The sequence below is a fragment of the Neovison vison genome, chromosome 9 (genome assembly GCF_020171115.1).
Source record: "Neovison vison isolate M4711 chromosome 9, ASM_NN_V1, whole genome shotgun sequence".
NCBI lineage: Eukaryota > Metazoa > Chordata > Mammalia > Carnivora > Mustelidae > Neogale > Neogale vison.
In genome coordinates, this window is record NC_058099.1 from 77729169 (window position 1) to 77748569 (window position 19401).

The 19401-nt window shown below is 41.7% G+C and overlaps 1 protein-coding gene across 3 annotated transcripts in view; it reads left to right on the forward strand.

Annotated features, from left to right (window-relative positions):
- The window catches only part of FRMD3 (FERM domain containing 3), a 318301-nt gene that overhangs the window by 207005 nt on the left and 91895 nt on the right, over nt 1-19401 (forward strand). For all 3 annotated transcript variants that reach the window (XM_044265819.1, XM_044265820.1, XM_044265821.1), the window contains exons 7-10: nt 7647-7734; nt 9483-9571; nt 12583-12646; nt 13928-14016. In XM_044265819.1, the coding sequence (XP_044121754.1) occupies nt 7647-7734; nt 9483-9571; nt 12583-12646; nt 13928-14016 (330 nt within the window). The remainder of the gene's footprint in view (nt 1-7646; nt 7735-9482; nt 9572-12582; nt 12647-13927; nt 14017-19401) is intronic.

The window sequence follows — 19401 nt, forward strand, 5'->3', positions numbered from 1 at the left end:
CAGCTGCAGAGTGAGTTGCACATTCCCACCACCCTTTGGCCCTAGGCCTTCAAGAGAAGAGGGAAGAAGTCAGACAGGGCTGGAGAGCTGAGTGAGATTCCTCCGAGACACTCCAGACTTTCAGCCAGGGTAGGGTAGCTCTTGCCAACATCAGGGAAAGGACCATAGGGAGGTCCTTCCAAAGTACTGAGAGCCAGAGACAGGACTGGAGAGCAAAGAATATTCCTTGAAACTGAAAAACTTGAGATGGTGGTAAAGCATAGAGAACTCTCCAGAGTCTAATGGATGCTAAGATCCAGCCCCTGCTCAGAGGTCAGTTCTGAGAGCATTCTTGAGCCTTTGAAGCCAGTGCTGAGTAGAATCTAACTAAAGCTGTAACTGAGCTACATCTAAGAAGATGCAAACAAGTTACAGCAAAACCCAACCCACTCAGGTTGGGAGTTCTGCTTTGCTGAGTTTAATTTGGCAACGTGAAGACCAAATGGATTAGGTGAAGCCAAATCCACCCTTTCCTGCCAACCCTGCTCCAAGCAATCCAGGTCCTTGCTGGCAAGACGCACACCTCATTTAATCAATATACACGAAGGATGTGCACAATTAATGCTAACTAAAGATTTGCACTTATTCTTCGGATGCTGTACATTTTTGTAGTTCATGTAATGGTATGCTAAGGGAAGATCAGTAAAAGAGGGTTCTTTTTGTCAAAAAGGATACCAGATAGGCAGAAGGGAGACGTGATTACTCGACCTCACTGAATTTATTAGAAAAGCGTATTTTTAGAGAATGGTTAGCTCTTAAAGAATTCAAGTAATCCCTGGTCTTTACATCAAAATGTCTCATTAGAGACACTATTAATCTTTGTAGAACAGCTCCTGGTGAAAGATTTAGAGGATAGAAAATCATTATTTTCTGTTACCAAACGGAGTTTTTGCCAGAAACAAATGTCCAATGGGAACCTGAGGGGGCAAACGAACAATAAAAAAATATCTAATGGCCTTAGTGTCTTCCTGAAAACCTGATCATTAAATGGTTTCTTCCTCAGTGAGTCGGGGAGACTCAGTTTCTAGTGTCATTGGTGTCTCTCCCTTTCCTCTGTTGGTTTTGAACCCTTTTCCTACAATGAACATTTGCAGTTAGCCTTTCTTTCTGTGTGACCTCTCAGATGAAGTCTTTTCAGTGCTTAGCTGTTGGAGATCTGCAGTCAAACCCAAGGCAAAGGATAACAATTTGAGGACTTTTATTTGAAAGAGGGGTCTTTGCTTTGCTATGAATGTCTTGACATGCTTCCTGACATTTCCCCCAGCGTCATAATTCTGATCTCAGTCCCATGCAGGGTTAGCAGGGGAACAAATACTGTTCTGAGGGTGAGTAGGGACCACACCCTGGGCCAGGCAGTAGTCTAATGGCTTTTCATCTGTCAGCTGCTTACTCTATACACCGAATCTCCAAGGTAGGTACTATTTGTATCTTCATTTTATGGAATCAAGGAGCTCTAGGTTTAGCAGTTCTCTATTCCTGTGTGCAGTTCCTAACTCAGGTTCCAGCAAACTTTTTCTACACTAGGCTACTTAATAAATACTTTAGGCTGTGCAGAACATAGGATTTCTGTTGCAGCTACTCAGTCTTGCCACTGGAGCATGATGGCATCTGTAGACAGTACACAAATGGATGTGGCCATGTTCCAATAAGAGCTTATTGGTCGGGGCACCTGGGTGGCTCAGTGGGTTAAAGCCTCTGCCTTTGGTTCTAGGTTATGATCTCAGAGTCCTGGGATTGAGCCCCACATCGGGCTCTCTGCTCAGCGGGGAGCCTGCTTCCTCCTCTCTCTCTCTGCCTGCCTCTCTGCCTACTCATGATCTCTGTCAAATAAATAAATAAAATCTTTAAAAAAAATAAAGAACTTATTGGTCCTGAAATTTGAATGTCCTATAATTTTCATGGGTCATGACATTACTATTCTTTGTTTGATTGTTTTAAACCATTTTTTCTTTAAAAGATTTTATTTGACCCAGAGAGAGACAGAGAACACAGTAGGCAGAGAGGCAGGCTCTCTGCTGAGCAGAGAGCCCAAGGCGGGGCTCAATCCCAAGACCCCAAGATCATGACCTGAGCCGAAGGTAGAGGCTTAACACAATGAGCCACCCAGGTGCCCTGGTTTTAAACCATATAAACACGGAAAACCAATCTCAGCTCAAAGGTTGTGCAAAACCTGTTGGTGGACAGGATTCAGCCTGTGGGCTTTAGTCTGGGGATCAGTCGAGACCTCGCTGCTCTCCCATAAGTTGTGAATATCAGGTACCTGGGGTGGATTGCTTCATCACTGATAAGATACAATGTTTAGAAGCTGAAATAGGCTTTTTCTAAGACCTGATAAGCCATGTCATTTTGATATGCTCTGCCATGTAAGAAGGCAGGCACATGGCCCTTAACAGTATCTTGGGGGTAGTGATGGTAGAGCGGGCACAGAGTAGTGCTTTGGAACCAAGCAGACTTGGATTTGAACCTCACTACTGCACTTACTAGCCGAGAACTTTGAGCAAGTTACTTTTCCTTTGAGTATTGGAATCCTCATCTACAAAAGGAGGATAAGGATTTCTCCCTTATGAATATCAAGTGACAGAATACATACATTGTTTGACAACAAAAATGATTATATGTTGCTCAGAACAGTAGAGTGGAGTAACAAGGAGCCCTGCATGCATATCTGTGAGGTTCCTGACCAGTCCTGTTTAGTTCAGCAGTGTTTTTGAACTGTACAGTATTTTATCCAGTAATTCTTTTATTAAAAAGGCAGGAATTGCTCCTCTTTTAATCACTGAAAATATATAATATTTTATATAATAATATATAATAAATATATATAATATTTTATAATAATACATTAGCTTTATGTATACATATAATGTATATATATAATGCGAATATAAAATATATGAGTATATACAACATATGTAATTTAAAGAATAGTTGAAAACACGCCCATGACCCCTCGACTCTGCTTATGAATTAGAATATCACCAGATGCTCGGAAGTCTCCTGTGCGCCCCTCCCACATCACCCTCTTCCCTCCTCTGCACTATTGTGAATTTGGGCTTATTCATTCTCTCATTCTGCTTTTGTAAATACACTTCATACATATTACTAAGTAGTGCCTTGTTTGTTTTTGCATGGCTTTGGCAGTCATCTAAATGGATTCCTGCTCTATTCTTCCGTCTCACGTGCTCCCATCAACGTGGCGTTGGAGGCTTTTTCACACGGATGCATATGGCCGTAGGTCTTCATTTGTGCTTCCGTGTCATGAATGTTCTATGATGCGAACACGTCACATGTTATGTATTTATTCTGCTCATGGGCATTTGGGTTATTTCTGGGCTTCTTGGCTAATTCTCATGGGAGTGTAGGTAAAGGAGTTCCTAGCCTAGTATGAACCTAAGTGGAATTTGGAGGGCCACGGACTGTCAGCTTTTCTAGAAAGTGATGGCTTGTTTGCTGATGGGGTTGCCCCAATTCACACCAACAATTCATGAGGGTCCCCAGGGCTTCATAACCTTTTTAATTTTCTGTTAAGCTCTTACCAATTGAAGTATAACAGACTCAGAAAAGTGTACAAAATATAAAGCTAATGCGTTATTATACAGCCAGCATAAGGGTATCGACCACTCAAATCAGAGAGAATTGGTAACACCCCAGAAGCTTCTCTTCTGCCCCTTCTCAATATTTATCTTCTCCCTCCTCCCCAAAGGTGATCACATCTCTAACTTCTAACACGTTAGTTGTGTTTTGCTCATTTTTGAAAACTGTATAAACTGAATTCATTTAGTGTGTATTCAATTATATCCGTCCTCTTCTGTTCAGTTTTATTTTTGTGATGGTTTCCCATCTTGTGTGTAGGTTTAGCTCACGCAATTTCATGGCTATATAGCATTCCATTGTATATCCCTCTCCTGTTGGTAGACATTTGGGCTTTCTATTTTTTGCTTCTACAAATGGCACTACTACGAAAATTCTATATATTCTTAGTGCCACATGCACAAGTTTCTGTTGCATATGGAACTCTACTAATGGAATCATCATATTATAGGGTAAACATGTTGAACTTTTATAGATAATGGCAGTTTCCCAGATAGTTCTGCTGCCTTGCTGCTCCCCCAGTAGTATAAGAGCTGGTTTTGACGCAAATCCTCATGAATGCTTGGTACTGTGTTTTAAATTTTGACTATGTAAATGGATGTAGAAATTATTTCTCATAGTTTTAATTTGCATTTTCCTGATGATAAAGAGTTTAAGTGCATTTTCACGTGGTTGTACACTATTGGGATAGCTTATGAAGTGCCCAAGTATGTCTTGTGCTGATTTTTCTTCTGAGTCGTATATTTAAAAAAATTGTATTGTTTGTCGATTTATAGAAATTTTTAAAAAATTCTACATAGAAGTCCTTTTCTTGATTGTACATGTTACTGAAACCTTTTCCCGCACTGGGGCTCAGCGTTTCCCACCCTGAATGAGATGTCCCCATGAACAAAGATGTCTCAATGAATGAGAAGTCCCGAAGACAGATGTCTTTGAGTTCAATGTCACATTCTCTGGAGCTGTGTGACCCCACGCCTGCTGCCATTTGTGGTTGAGTGTTAACAATTAGGAACTGGATGCCTGTCGGATTTACAAGGATGGGAATGTGCTCAGACCACCCAGGCAAACAAAACTTAGTCGCTTTCCAATATGAACTCCCAAATGACAACCTTTCACGATTAACTTGTTCCCAGACTGAATATAAAAGAGGGGTGAGCTTTAAAACCAAGCTGGGATTTTAAGAATAAACACTGTGTGGATTATACAAAGGTGCTGATGCTTTTACCACCGGTGGGAGTGGGGGGAATGGCCAGCTCTCCAGAGGGGAGCCCTTTCATGTCAAGCAGGAGGATTAGCCTGGAGCAGAGCCAATGGCTTTGGGCTGCTTTGACTCTGGTCCTGGTTCCCTTTGGCCCCCATCTGGATCATTAGGCTAAAGTCTGCTTTGAGGGTCACCAGCGTGGGGGTCCTACTTAGTAAAATGTGGACAGCTCAGCTCTGTGCTTTGTCCCTCGTTGGGGGTGCTATGAATGTTTGGGTGAGTGAGTGAGAATGTGGCAGGGAGGGAAATAGCACCCAATGTTTGGATTTAATAATTTATCTTTCAGTGAAAGGTAAGATATAACTCCTAGAACTGAAGAGAGCTATGGAGAAATTCTTGTACGTATTGAGAAAACTCAAAAAATCCCTTTCTCCTTTTCCTTCGATCTAGTTGATGACTTCTTTTAACTTACTGTTATGGTATCAAGAAGAGATATCGTAACAGTGAGCACGAATTGAAAAAGAAATCAAAGAAAGATAGAAATTGTATTGAAGGGTTAATACAACCCTAACCCATAGAGTACTGATCAAGATGAATAAATAAAGATGTTGCCTTTATATATATCACCGTGAAACTTCAGCCTAACACTAAGGCTAGGAAAGAGGAAAGTCCGAAAGGCTTTAGAAGACTTTATTTTCTTAAAGCTGGTGTGTGAGTTAATCCCTCAGAAGTATGTTCTGTAAAGGTTGGATTAAAAATGATCTCTTCTTTAAAAAAAGAAAAAGGTAGCACATATGGCTACCTCTTCTTCCTTCTCCAAGGCCGTGTAGATCATGGAAAAAATACTAGAAAGCGGACTTAGGAAAGAACACCATTTTTGGACCAGAAGTCCCACAGTGTCTTCTGGAAGATGGGAAACAGATGGAGCACACCCAGGTTGAACACATACGTAGGGTAGGAGTGGTTCTGGGTGCTTCAGATGACAGATGCACAGGGGGCCATCACGGTGAGTGGGCAGCTGCATTTGGCTCAGTTGGGTAGCCTTGACCTCTTTCTCTGATTCCTCATGAGCAACAATGGGCATGAGCTGGAGATACCCCATGTGGGGGCAACACCCAGAAGAATTACAGCCTTCAGTTTAAAATCAAGTTTCTAATACAAACATTTCTCAGATGGCATGCCCCACCACCCACTCCTTCCCTACAAACCTCTGGAGGCCACTGCATTAAACAGATAATGTCAGATGGAATAATGGCCATCCGTGAATCACCCACCACTTAAGGAAACATCAGTTCCATGAATGAGAGATTCTGACTCAGCAAACCAAAGGACCCTCACCAAGAAAGCAGCATAAAGAGAGCAAATGGGATGGGACTTTAAAGGAAACAAAGTGGGATTTCCTCAGAGGAACAAGAGGAATTTATTGCATGAAATAGGAACGGGCAGCTATTTCAAGAGCCAAATAGATATTACGTTGGAAGTGAAATATTTAATTGGTATTTTTAAAAAAATCTTAAGAAATGGAAAGAAAAGCAAGATGCATGCAGCTGAATAAATTAACAAAGTCGAACTAAGAAATAATTCAGAAAATGGATGCCTGGGTGACTCAGTTGGTTAAGCGTCTGCCTTCAGCTCAGGTCATGATCCCAGTGTTCTGGGATCAAGTCCCGTGTCGGGTTCTTTACTCAGCAGGGAGCCTGCTTCTCCCTCTGCCTGCCACCCCCAACCCCCAGCTTGTGCCCTTTCTCATAAATAAATAAAATCTTGAAGAAAAAAAAGAATGTAGTACAAAAAGAGAATGAAACAAAGGTTATAAGGCATGGAAGACAGACCTAGGGGTTTCAAGATCCATTTACTTGGGCATCAGACCTATTCTAGTGAAATTTCAGTCACTTGGTTTAAAGAGAAGGTCTCAAAAGCCTTTAGGGAGAGGGTAGATGGAATACTGTTTTGACTGAGAGCATGATGACTCTTGAGGGGGAGTGGAGGGAATCCATCTATGGGCAGACGGTTGGGTGGAAATAGATTTAATACTACAATATAATTCTACATGTTGGAAATAAAAAAAAAATCCTGTTGTTTTCTTTGGCAAACTCTCCTTGATTGTTACCTCTTTATCCTTGGAGAATGGTTTGGATTCTCTAAGATACGTTTAGGATTTAGTCAAAAGTGGAGTCTTCGAAATGCTGCACGGTGCTGCTTTGAAAGTTAGCCCCAGAAAGTTTCACAGCCCTCAGCATTGCAGCGCCTTTCCCCCTCCATGCGGCCAAGACCTTGTTTACCGTCCTGGAGGACAGAGCTGGGATTAGTGGCTGAGATTTCCTTTCAAAGTCCAGAGCTTTCCAGTGGAATGGTTAACCGTCCTTCCTGTGCAGATGGATTTGTTCAGGCTTGCTGGTAGCATAACAGGATTGCCTGTATTCTACCCTGAACAAGAGGGAATGCTCTTTGCCCTGGATAATCTTTTGAAGTGAGTAGGAAAGAGCAGATGCTGAGTTCTATTTCATATTAAGATTGAATTTGCAAGTCTTTACTTATTGGTAACTTGATAACCTTGATTAACTGTACGGGTCACTGGAGTCCTCAGAGTACACGTAGGTTTTTTTATGGAACAATTAGCCAGGGAACATGAGCTCTGATTCCTTAGCAAAGAGCTCCTCATGGTGATCAGTGTTACTGATTATTATTTATATAGGGATCTCTGGGTTTTGTTTTTGTTTTTTAGTGTAGGATATCCCATTTTATTGAATGAGGGGACTTTAGATTTCTATAATCTTCTGTATTAACAACTTAAACTTTTGTTGTGTGATTCTAGAGGTCAGAGCCCACCAGTTGCTGAATTTAACTTACTCCTGAAAGCTCACACTTTGGAAACCTATGGGGTGGACCCCCACCCATGCAAGGTGAGTGGTCCTCCTAGCAGGCTGACATAAAACAATTGTTTTGCACACAAGAGAGTTCATCAGCGTGTGGGATATTTCTACAGGCTGGCCCGTTGCCCCTAACTGGAAGGGACAACAGTCAGTAGGCTGTAATCACAAGTTCTGGTGGTTGATTTTCTCTGTTGTGAGCCTCCCAACTGCTTGCTAATTGCTATGTAGTAGTCACTTTCCTAAGTTAATATACATGATTCTTTCATCCATCAAATGGACGGTTTGACAACTGAGAAGTTACAGGGTCCAAACAGATTTATTCTCAAGACCCTTGTCTGCAAGAAGGCAACATTAAAGGAAGAAAAAAAAAAGACTTAAAATTATATTTTGACATTAGGAATTTTTTTGGTTTGTTTCCTTTGCTCATATTATTTGATGGTATTTCTCCAAGCATGTATCATATCAGAACCACCTGGGGTCCACAGAGCTACTGGGGGTACAGCTGGGGAATATGCTTTTTTAACAAGCCCCCAAGATGATGCACACATTTTCCAGAAATGTATTATGAAAATGGTTTTCTTCTTTCCATGCTTTAAACTAACTATGCATCTACCAGACACTAACTGGAATTCTAAACTAAGCATTTATCTCAGCCAGGCTCTTAAAGGTAAGTTCTTGAGTCCTGCTGGACATTTCTTTACCCATGTGGGATCAGGTAGTAGTATTTGATAAAGTGTGAGTTTTGTACTCTTAGTGCAAGCTGTTTTTAGACATACCTGGGGGGTTTCCTAGTCCTGCCACCCAATAACATCAGGATCTGTGGGGGAGCAGACCAGGCTCTCCAGATGATTCCAACATGCAGCCGAAGCAAAGAGCTGATAGTACTTGTTCACATTGACATTTTTCTTTTTATGGGCACAGTTATTTTAGCATATTTGCTAGAATCCTCTGCCTTAATGATATAAATCATTTGATTCCATTTTAAAGATTATTTATTTGACAGGGATCACAAGTAGGCAGAGAGGCAGGCAGAGAGAAAGAGAGGAGAAAACGGGCTCCCTGTCAAGCAGAGAGCCTGAGTAGGGACTCGATCCCAGGACCCTGAGATCATGGCCTGGGCTGAAGGCAGAGGCTTAACCCACTGAACCATCCAGGCACCCAGTTTATTCCATTTTAGTGAATTAGATTTTATCTATAATTTTGAGCCTATATGTTTTATTTATTACTTGGAGATAGACTTGATTTTTGTTGCTGCCATTCCTTTGCTTTTACTGACCTATGCTTAGTTTTTCCGGTTGAGGCTAGAAGCAAAGTAGGCATTTCTAGACATGTCTTTACATTAAAACTACCAGGAATTTTTTGTGGAATTTAATCAAGTTAAATAAGGGCTGTAGTTTCATAGCATCTTTGATTTTAGGGCTAATGATGACTGAGCACAGTTTGCCCACATTACAGGACAGATCTGAGAACATGGGTGCTCCCAGGACACACTTGGAAATAGACACAGAGCTTTGGAACTAATCTGCCTTTTCCCAGGATGTTCCTGGAGAAGGTCTGTTCCTCCAAGGAAACAGCTACATATTCCCATACCTTCCCCAGATTTTAGAAGGACTATCCTTGGAAGTCCCATCTCAGAAAGTCAGTTTATTGCCAAGATTAATGGAATTAACCTGAAATTAATCCAGGGGGAGGATGAATGGGGATTTATCATATATTTTATATTTCTCAATATTTTATATTTCTCTCTCTCTCTCTCTTTTTTTTTTTTTTTTTTTCAGGATTCAACGGGTACAACAACATTTTTAGGATTCACTGCTGCGGGCTTTGTGGTATTCCAGGGAAATAAGCGGATCCATTTGATAAAATGGTAAGGACTTCTTTGGGAAACCAGCTCACCATTTTTCTTAATCTTGCTTTTCTTTCCCAGCCTTTGATTCTTTTTTATTTGGAAATGTCCGTTAGAATGTCTAGTATTCATTTCTTTGCTGTGGTACTTCATTATTAAAGGATTATTCATCTATAAATAAAAGCCAACCTAGCCCTCCACCAGACCTCAGGAGACCTGGGGTGTGTCTTGGGATCAGGGTATCTGCAAAGAGAAGATGTCCAGTGTTTCCTCATCAGCAGCTACTGATCTGGCCAGAGAGGTGACCTGGAGTAGGAAAGGGCAGGGAAAAGGTACAGGTTGCCTTGAATAACTCAGGACCCTCTTCTCCTGTTTCCTCCTCTCCATTCTCTTCTGTTGAGTCCTTGTTGCAGACATGTCCTGTGTTACCAGTATATCAATGAAGATGCTTTTGGCTCAAAGTAACAGGGGTGACTGCTCACGGTGGCTTCCAAATAAGAGGACTGATTATTTCACACAGCAAAATTTCCAGAGGTTGGGCATTTCCATGATCCTTTAACTTAACTGCCTGACAACATTGTGAAGGACTTGGGTTTCCATTTTCTTCTCTGTCATCCCAGGGTAGTGGCTTTTGTCCCCAGTCTCATGGTCCTAAGTTGACCATGCAAGCAGCTCTGTTCATCCCGTCTTCATACAGTAACACCCAGAGCCTGAAGGAGAACATCCCCTTCCATGTGTCTCCTATTAAAATAAGGAGAACTTGTTTTACAAAAGCCCTGTAGGAGACTTCCAGTATATCTAATACCGCAAGACTGGGCCACACCTACCTACTTAAAATGAATCCCTCAGAGAAAATTGAGAACTCCATGATGGGGCTGGTCAAATGAAGGCCCACCTCTTGTGGCTGGGAAGAACATAATCTGCATGAACCTGTCACCTTGAGAAAGCAAAAAGTCTGAGTCATGTCAATACAGAAGTGGGAGGATGGAGCAGAGTAGGTGACCAGCAGAGCCCACGGTGTCCATCATTCAAGGAGAAGATGGTTTGGACAAAGAGTGAGAAGCTGAACATACATGGAATATTATAAAGTCTCAGTCTTGTTCATACCTTCAGCTTGATTCAGGTTCTGCCCTGATGGCCCCTGACAGGTTTATCAGCCCCCCAACCCCATCATGTCTCACTGGGTGGTGGGCTCCCCGCTGTGGCCTGAAGTTCTTCCTGATGGGCCAGTGAGCATCCACCTTCAGTCGTGGGTTGGAGATGCTCTTGCATTGAACCTCAGTTTCGTGGTTCTCTTAGCTTCAGGATTTCCGGCACCCCTTTATCAACATTCCTACTCTTGCACTGTCCTCTTGGCAGCCCCCCCACCCCATCTCCTTTCAAATTTTCTCTGTTGGGCTTGCATCAGCCAGCTAATGTCCTCCACTCTTACAATGACTCTTTTTTCCGAGATTCCCCAATTTCATCATCTCTTTCTTGACCTCTCTATCATTGCCTTTTGTTCAGCACATACTTTGTGCTCCCCTCTGCTCCCACTTTTTCTTTCTGTACAATGGGTTTTCTCAAAACTCTCTTTCACTTCACTTTTCTGAGTCTCCATGTACTCAATTGTAAGATGGGAGTCCATTACATCGGGCTGCCTTACAGGGAGGAAAGGAGTTGGGGGAGAAACAAATGCAACCATGTTGTGAGTGGTGGGATTTATGAACTCTGACATCTTGTGGACATCTAGCATGGTGGGGTGACCAGTGTTCTTCCCTGTGTTTTCTGCACCTTGGAAAGAAGGGTATTAATCACCCTTCAGGCCATTCCAGAATAAGCTCCCTAGGGATTCCTGTTGACTTTGGGAAGCATGAATAATTTGGGGACTTCTCCCATCCTACCCTAGGACCATAGAAGGCTTGCAAGTGAGACCCTTAGGTTTCTGAACTGCTTGAGCTCTGAAGTAGGGGAGAGTCTGACGTGTCTCAAATACAGATTATTTGCAAGTCTATGTCCCTTGGGTTTCTGTTTCTTTCTGGGCCCAATGAAGGCTTGAAATGGACAATCCCAAGGCCATTTATTTCTGTTTCTACATCATGATGTTCCTGGTGGGATGCTGATGTCATCCCCACCCCTCTCCGGTCTCTGCCTAGGCATGTGTATTTGGAACAGTTGTGGACATGTTACCAAAACAAATTTTATTCCCACATTAATCCTAGGTTTGTTTTTTGTTTTTCAACATCCACTGAGCTGTGTTATTCGTGCAAATCCTCTCCTAAGTTCAAACAGCTTAATGTGGCCAGGCTATTCTTTTTCCTGCAGGAAAAAACACAGGGACACAAATCTGTCTCCTAGAAATTAGATCAAAGGAGTAAAAATAGAATTGTGTTCTCTCTTTACACATATCTGTTCACCAAGGAGGTGACCTGTGGTCCCCATTTCAGGCACATTTTAATTGAGCAGCTCCTTAAGATAGAAACCCGAAGTCCCTCCTTTAACTACCACGTGTCAAGCTGTGGTGTCAAGCTCACAATTTTGAGCATCTCAATGTTTAACGAAACTCTTCTCTCATGAACAGGGAGAGCAGAAATGAAAATTTTACAGGCTAGTGTGTGCGTTTCTCGAAGATAGATGTGAAAAGGAGAGGGAGACAGATACTGTGAATCCATATCGTTTCATTACCCAGATCTGAAATAACAACATTCTTCCTACCTCGCAAAGTGGGCTGGCCAATTAATATTGTTTTGGTCCTTAATGTTCACGACACCTCCAGAGCTCCTTGGAGGAAAGATGCAGCTTGACTGCAAAAAATGGAAGAAATAATTCTGAGCTACCTCCAGATCCTATCTTGGGAAGAAAATTGCTGTATAATTCACTTGGGGACTTTTCTCTGCTCATTAGGCCTTCACTGATGATAAGATAATATCTTGTTTCATTGCAGTCAGCTTGGTATTTGCGAGTCAGCCAGATTCCTGTGGGAAACCAAGGTACCTTGGTTAGTTGCCACTTTTTTTTTTTTCTTCTCACCCAAGAAGATTTTCTTTTCTTAGGCCAGATGTCTGCAAATTGAAGTTTGAAGGGAAGACGTTTTATGTGATTGGCATCCAGAAGGAGGTCAGTGACTGCTTTTCTAACCTGTAATGTGTGCGTGCAGAAGAGGGATGCAGGCGTAAAACATACATTTAGTATTGTACCCCCAGAACACCATGACTTTAAAGTTTATGATGATAATGGGAGCTGTATGCTGAACATTTTAGAGATAAATAGTGGACTTGCCCATTTGAGAACTAAGTCAAGGAAATGGGTCCGGCAGAGAAAGACAAATACCATATGATTTCACTCATATGTGGAAAATTTAGGAAACAAAAAAGATGCACATGGGGAAGGGAAGGAAAAATAAAATAAAATGAGAACAGAGAAGCAAACCATAACAGACTCTTAACTACAGGGAACAAACTGAGGGTTGCTGGGGGATGGGGCACCTGGGTGATGGGCATTAAGGAGGCACGTGATATAAGGAGCACTGGGTGGTATAGGCAACAGATGAAACACTAAACTACCTCTGAAACTAATAGTACTCTATGTTAACTAAATTGAATCTAAATAATTTTTTTTAAATGAAGTCAGTGAGCAATGCTTGACCATATACTGCTATATAAAAAATATATTAGGATAGAAAATGGAACCTTCTCTTGCAACTAATATTATACTGCGTGTTTACTAACTGGAAGTTGAATTAAAAAATGAAAAAGGAAAATGGAACCTGCTCCTACCCCCTAATCTGCCAAAATATAAATTTATGAAACAAGCGAAGAATACTTCCAGGGCTAGATATTCAATCACTACTTGTGAGAATTTTATAAATTCTCATGTATAAAGAGTCTATACATCCTGGGATTCTTAAAGAAACTAGTGGATGCAGGTTGGGTTCATTAGGGAATGCATCTGAGAGGAGACCATCATGGAAGCTTTGAGGTTCAAGGCTACGTCTGGAGGTTTGCAGATCTTCTTGACTAATTTTCAGGTCAAGCACCTGTTACTCAGCATCAGCAAATAAGTTTTTCAAGGAAACCAAGTCTGATAGAGAGGTGGGTGATTCCTGGGTGGTTGAAAAGGATCGTGAGGCTGTTTTTTGTTAGAAACAGGGCCCAGCTAGATTTGTGATGCCTGCAAAGGGTGAGGGAGGTGAGTGGGGGTGGGGTACTGTTTCAACAGCACTTTAGACGAGATCGGGCGTGTTCAGGGTGGTAAGGCCATTCAACAGCACTTTAAAGACCCTAGTAATGCCCAAGTTACTTTTAATCTGTTCATCAGGTGGGGGGATACAAATTGGTAAATACCTAAAGAAGATAAACTTGTTTCACATGCCCTTTCTTGTTTTATCTTTTTTATTAGAAAAAAGCCATGTTGGCCTTCCATACTTCGACACCAGCTGCCTGCAAACATCTTTGGAAGTGTGGGGTGGAGAACCAAGCCTTTTATAAGTATGTAGCTTTATTCATTTAATCATAGGTTGTAAAAGCACCCATGGAATCACTCATGTTTAGCATATAGCTGCATATTCCTTTTAATTCAGTTCTTTTCATTATATTTAAGGGAATGCTAAATTCAGTGCATTGTGCAGGGCGACTCCCACCCAAGCCTGAGCTCCATGTTGGGTGATGCCTATAGAATGCAATGGGTGCCCCGCCCTTTTTTGGGGGGGCATTGCTATTTTCTTTCTTTCTTTCTTTTTTTTTCTTTTTTAAAGATTTATTTATTTATTTATTTATTTATTTGACACAGAAAGAGATCACAAGTAGGCGGAGAGGCAGGTGAGGGTGGGGGGAGGAAGTAGGCTCCCTGCTGAGCAGAGAGCCCAATGCGAGGCTCCATCCCAGGACCCTGGGATCATGACCTGAGCTGAAGGCAGAGGCTTTAACCCACTGAGCCACCCAGGCGCCCCTTTTATGTGTTTTTGTTTTTGTTTTAAGTTTTTAAAATTTTGCATTGCTGTTTTCATTCAACATAACAGAATCTGTTTTTGGTTGGGTGTCCCCCTCAGAAGCAGACCTTGAGAAGAGTTGAGTGCAAGAAGCGGAATGTGGTTTCTTTTTTTTTTTTTTTTTTCAATTTATTTATTTTCAGAAAAACATTATTCATTATTTTTTCACCACACCCAGTGCTCCATGCAAGCCGTGCCCTCTATAATACCCACCACCTGGTACCCCGACCTCCCACCCGCTCCCCACCCCGGCCACTTCAAACCCCTCAGATTGTTTTTCAGAGTCCATAGTCTCTCATGGACCGGAATGTGGTTTCTGAATGTACTGGTAGCAGGGTAGCAAGCAATATAGAATGTGTTATCCATCAGGTCACTCCTCAGGGTAGCTGTGCTAAACTCTGCTGGGGAACTCTGTCAGGCTGTAGAACTTGCCCCAGAGTTCTCCCACTGACCAGCAAAGGGCCCGGGCTATTTGTCTACTAACTCCCCATTCATTTTGGTTGAAGGCCACTTCAGAGGGAAGAGTTAATACTCTCTGGCTTATTCTGAGTGTGAGTGACTGTGCGCTCACCACCAAAGAAAGCAAGCTTTGGCAGAGACTCACAGGTGTTTGTAGGCTTCAGCATTCGGGAATGAGAGCCAAAGGCTTGTAGATGGAATGTGGTCAGAGGCTAGGATCATGGAAAGTCAGTACTGGACAAGACTTCAGAAACCAGAGATAAAGCTCTCAGGTTTCAAGAGAGCTTCAAATTTCGGATCTTCCCACTGAGTTCCAGGTTCTACTCTTGGAGACACACTTACTAATTAGAAGAGTGGTGGTGAGGGACACGGTCAGGAGCCCAGGCCAACCCTGCCCAGGGTGTCAGCTGGCCTCTGGAGCTCATCCAGGCAGCCGTTGCTTCGTCTTCCCTCGCACTGAATTCCTCTGTACTCATTAGACTCTTGTCTCTGAAAAGGCTGAGTCTCTGAATCTCCTGGGCTTTGGCTGATAAGGAAAGGAGAATGATGGTGTGGACAATCTTTTTCAAATCGCTTTTTTTTTAGAAAAGTTATCATATAATGTATTATTTGCCCCAGGGATATAGGTCTGTGAATCATTAGTCTTTTTTTTTTTTTTAAAAGATTTTATTTATTTATTTGAGAGAGAGACAGTGAGAGAGAACATGAGCGAGGAGAAGGTCAGAGAGAGAAGCAGACTCCCCATGGAGCTCGGAGCCCGATGTGGGACTCGATCCCGGGACTCCAGGATCATGACCTGAGCCGAAGGCAGTCGTCCAACCAACTGAGCCACCCAGGTGCCCCTGTGAATCATTAGTCTTACACAATTCATGCACTTACCATAGCACATACCTCCCCAATGTCCATAACCCAACCACCCTATCCATCCCCTCCAACTCCCAGCAACCCTCAGTTTGTTTCCTGAGATTAAGAGTCTTATGGTTTACCCCCTTCCTGGTCCCATCTTGTTTCATGTTTTCCCTCCCTAACCCCCACCACCCCTCACCCTGTCTCTCAAATTCCTCATATCAGAGATATCATATGATAATCGTCTTTCACTGACTGACTTATTTTGCTTAGCATGATACTCTCTAGTTCCATCCACATCATTGCAAATGGCAAGATTTCTGGTTTTTTGATGGCTACATAGTATTCCATTATATATACATACAACACATCTTTATCCAGTCATCTGTTGATGGACATCTAGATTCTTTCCTTAGTTTGGCTATTGTGGACATTGCTGCTATGAACATTCGGGTGCATGTGCCCCTTGGGATCACTACATTTGTATCTTTAGCCTAAATACCTGGTAGTGTGATTGCTAGGTTGTAGAGTAGCTCTATTTTCAACTTTTTGAGGAACCTCCATAACTGTTTTCCAGAGTGGCTGCACCAGCTTGCATTCCCACCAACAGTGTAGGAGGGTTCCCCTTTCTCCACATCCACATCAACATCTGTCATTCCCTTACTGGTTAATTTTAGTCATTCTGACTGGCGTTAGGGAGTATCTCACTGTGGTTTTGATTTGTATTTCCCTGATGGTGGGTGTTGTTGGCACTTTTTCATGTGTCTCTTGGCCATCTGGATGTCTTTCTTTGCAGAAATGTCTGTTCATATCTTCTGCCCATTTCTTGATTGGATTCTTTGTTCTTTGGGTGTTGAGTTGGATAAGTTCCTTATAGATTTTGGATACTAGCCCTTTATCTGATTTATCATTTGCAAATATCTTCTCCCATTCTGCCAGCTGTCTTTTGGTTTTGTTCACTGTTTCCTTTGATGTGCAAAAGCTTTCGATCTTGATGAGGTCCAGTAATTCATTTTCGCCCTTGCTTCCCGTGGCTTTGGCGATGTTTCTAGGATGAAGTTGCTGTGGCTGAGGTTGAAAAGGTTGCTGCCTGTGTTCTCCTCAAGGATTTTGATGGATTCATGTCTCACACTGTGGTCTTTCATTCATTTTGTTTGTGTGTGGTGTAAGGAAATGGTCTGTTTTCATTGTTTTACATGTGGCTGTCCAACACTATTTGTTGAAGGGACTTTTTTCCATTGGATATTCTTCCCTGATTTTTCAAACACTATTTGGCCATAGAGTTGTGGGTCCATTTCTGGGTTCTTTAATCTATTCCATTGATCAATATTTCTGGTTTTGTGTCAGTACCATACTGTCTTGATGATGACAGCTTTGTAATAGAGCTTGAAGTCTAGAATTGTGATGCTGCTAACTTTGGTTTTCTTTTTCAACATTCCTCTGGCTATTTGGGGTCTTTTCTGGTTCCATATAAAATTTAGGATTATTTGTTCCATTTCTTTGAAAAAAAAATTGATGGTATTTTGATAGGGATTGCATTGACTGTGTAGATTGCTTAGAGTAGACATTTCACAATACTTGTTCTTCCAATCCATAAGCATGAAATGTTTTCCCATTTCTTCGTGTATTCCTCCATTTCTTTCATGAGTACTCTATAGTTCTCTGAGTACAGATTCTTTGCTTCTTTGGTTAGGTTTATTCCTAGGCATCTTATGGTTTTAGGCGCAATGGTAAATGGCATCGACTCCTTAATTTCTCTTTCTTCTGTCTTGTTGTTGGTTTAAAGAAATGCAACTGATTTCTGTGCATTGATTTTATATCCTGACACTTGACTGAATTCCTATATGAGTTCTGGCAGTTTTGGAGTGGAGTCTTTTGGGTTTTCCACATAAAGTACGATATTACCTGCAAAGAGTGAGAGTTTGACACCTTTTTTTGCTAATTCGGATGTCTTTTATTTCTTTTTGTTTCCTGATTGCTGAGGCTAGGACTTCTAATACTATGTAGAATAGCATTGGTGATAGTGGATAGCCCCGCTACGTTCCTGACCTTAGGGGAAAAGCTTTCTCTCAATGGGGAAAAGTTTTTCCTCATTGAGAATTATATTCACTGTGGGTTTTTCATAGATGGCTTTCATGATATTGAGGTATGTACCCTCTATCACTACACTGTGAGCAGTTTTGATCAAGAAAGGATTGTGAGATGCTTTTTCAGCATCTACTGAGAGTATCATATGGTTCTTATTCTTTCTTTTATTAATGTATTGTATCACATTGATTTGCAGATGTTGAACCAACCTTGCAGCCTAGGAATAAAGCCCACTTGGTCATGGTGAATAATCCTTTTAATGTACTGTTGGATCCTATTGGCTAGTATTTTGGTGAGAATTTTTACATCCGTCTTCATCAAGGATATTGGTCTGTAATTCTTCTTTTTGTCTGGTTTTGGGATCAAGGTGACGCTGGCCTCATAAAATGAATTTGGCAGTTTTCCTTCCATTTCTATTTTTTGGAACAGTTTCAGGAGAATAGGTAATAATTCTTTAAATGTTTGGTAGAATTCTCCTGGGAAGACATCTGGCCCTGGGCTCTTGTTTGTTGGGAGATTTTTGATGACTGCTTCAATTGCCTTACTGGTTATGAGTCTGTTTAGGTTTTCTATTTCTCCCTGGTTCAGTTTTGGTAGTTTATACGCCTCTAGGAATACATCCATTTCTTCCAGATTGTCTGACTTGCTGGCTATAGTAGCTCATAATATGTTCTTATAATTGTTTGTATTTCTTTGGTGTTAGTTGTGGTCTCTCCTCTTTCATTCATGATTTTATTAATTTGGGTCCTTTCTCTTTTCTTTTTGGTAAGTCTGGTCAGGGATTTATCAATGTTATTAATTCTTTCAAAGAATCAGCTTTGTTGATTCGTTCTACTGTTCTTTTGGTTTCTATTTCATTGATTCCTGCTTTGATCTTTATTATTTCTCTTCTCCTACTGGGTTTAGGCTTTCTTTGTTGTTCTGTCTCTAGCTCCTTTAGGTGTAGGTTTAGGTTGCATACTTGAGACCTTTCTTGTTTCTTGAGAAAGACTTGTATTGCTATCTACTTTCCTCTCAGGACTGCCATTGCTGTGTCCCAAAGATTTTTTTTTTTTTAAGATTTTATTTATTTATTTGTCAGAGAGAGAGGGAGAGAGAATGAGCACAGGCGGACAGAATGGCAGGCAGAGGCAGAGGGAGAAGCAGGCTCCCCGCTGAGCAAGGAGCCCGATGTGGGACTTGATCCCAGGACGCTGGGATCATGACCTGAGCCGAAGGCAGCTGCTTAACCAACTGAGCCACCCAGGCATCCCTGTGTCCCAAAGATTTTGAGACAATGATGTTGTGTTTTCATTCTTTCCATGAATTTTTTCAATTCTTCTGTAATTTCCTGGTTGACTCTTTCATTCTTTAGTAGGATGCTCTTTAGCTTCCATGTATTTGAGTTCTTTCCAACTTTCCTCCTGTGGTTGAATTCTAGTTTCAAAGCACTGTGGTCTGAGAATATGCAGGGAACGATCCTAATCTTTTGGTACCAGTTGAGATCTGATTT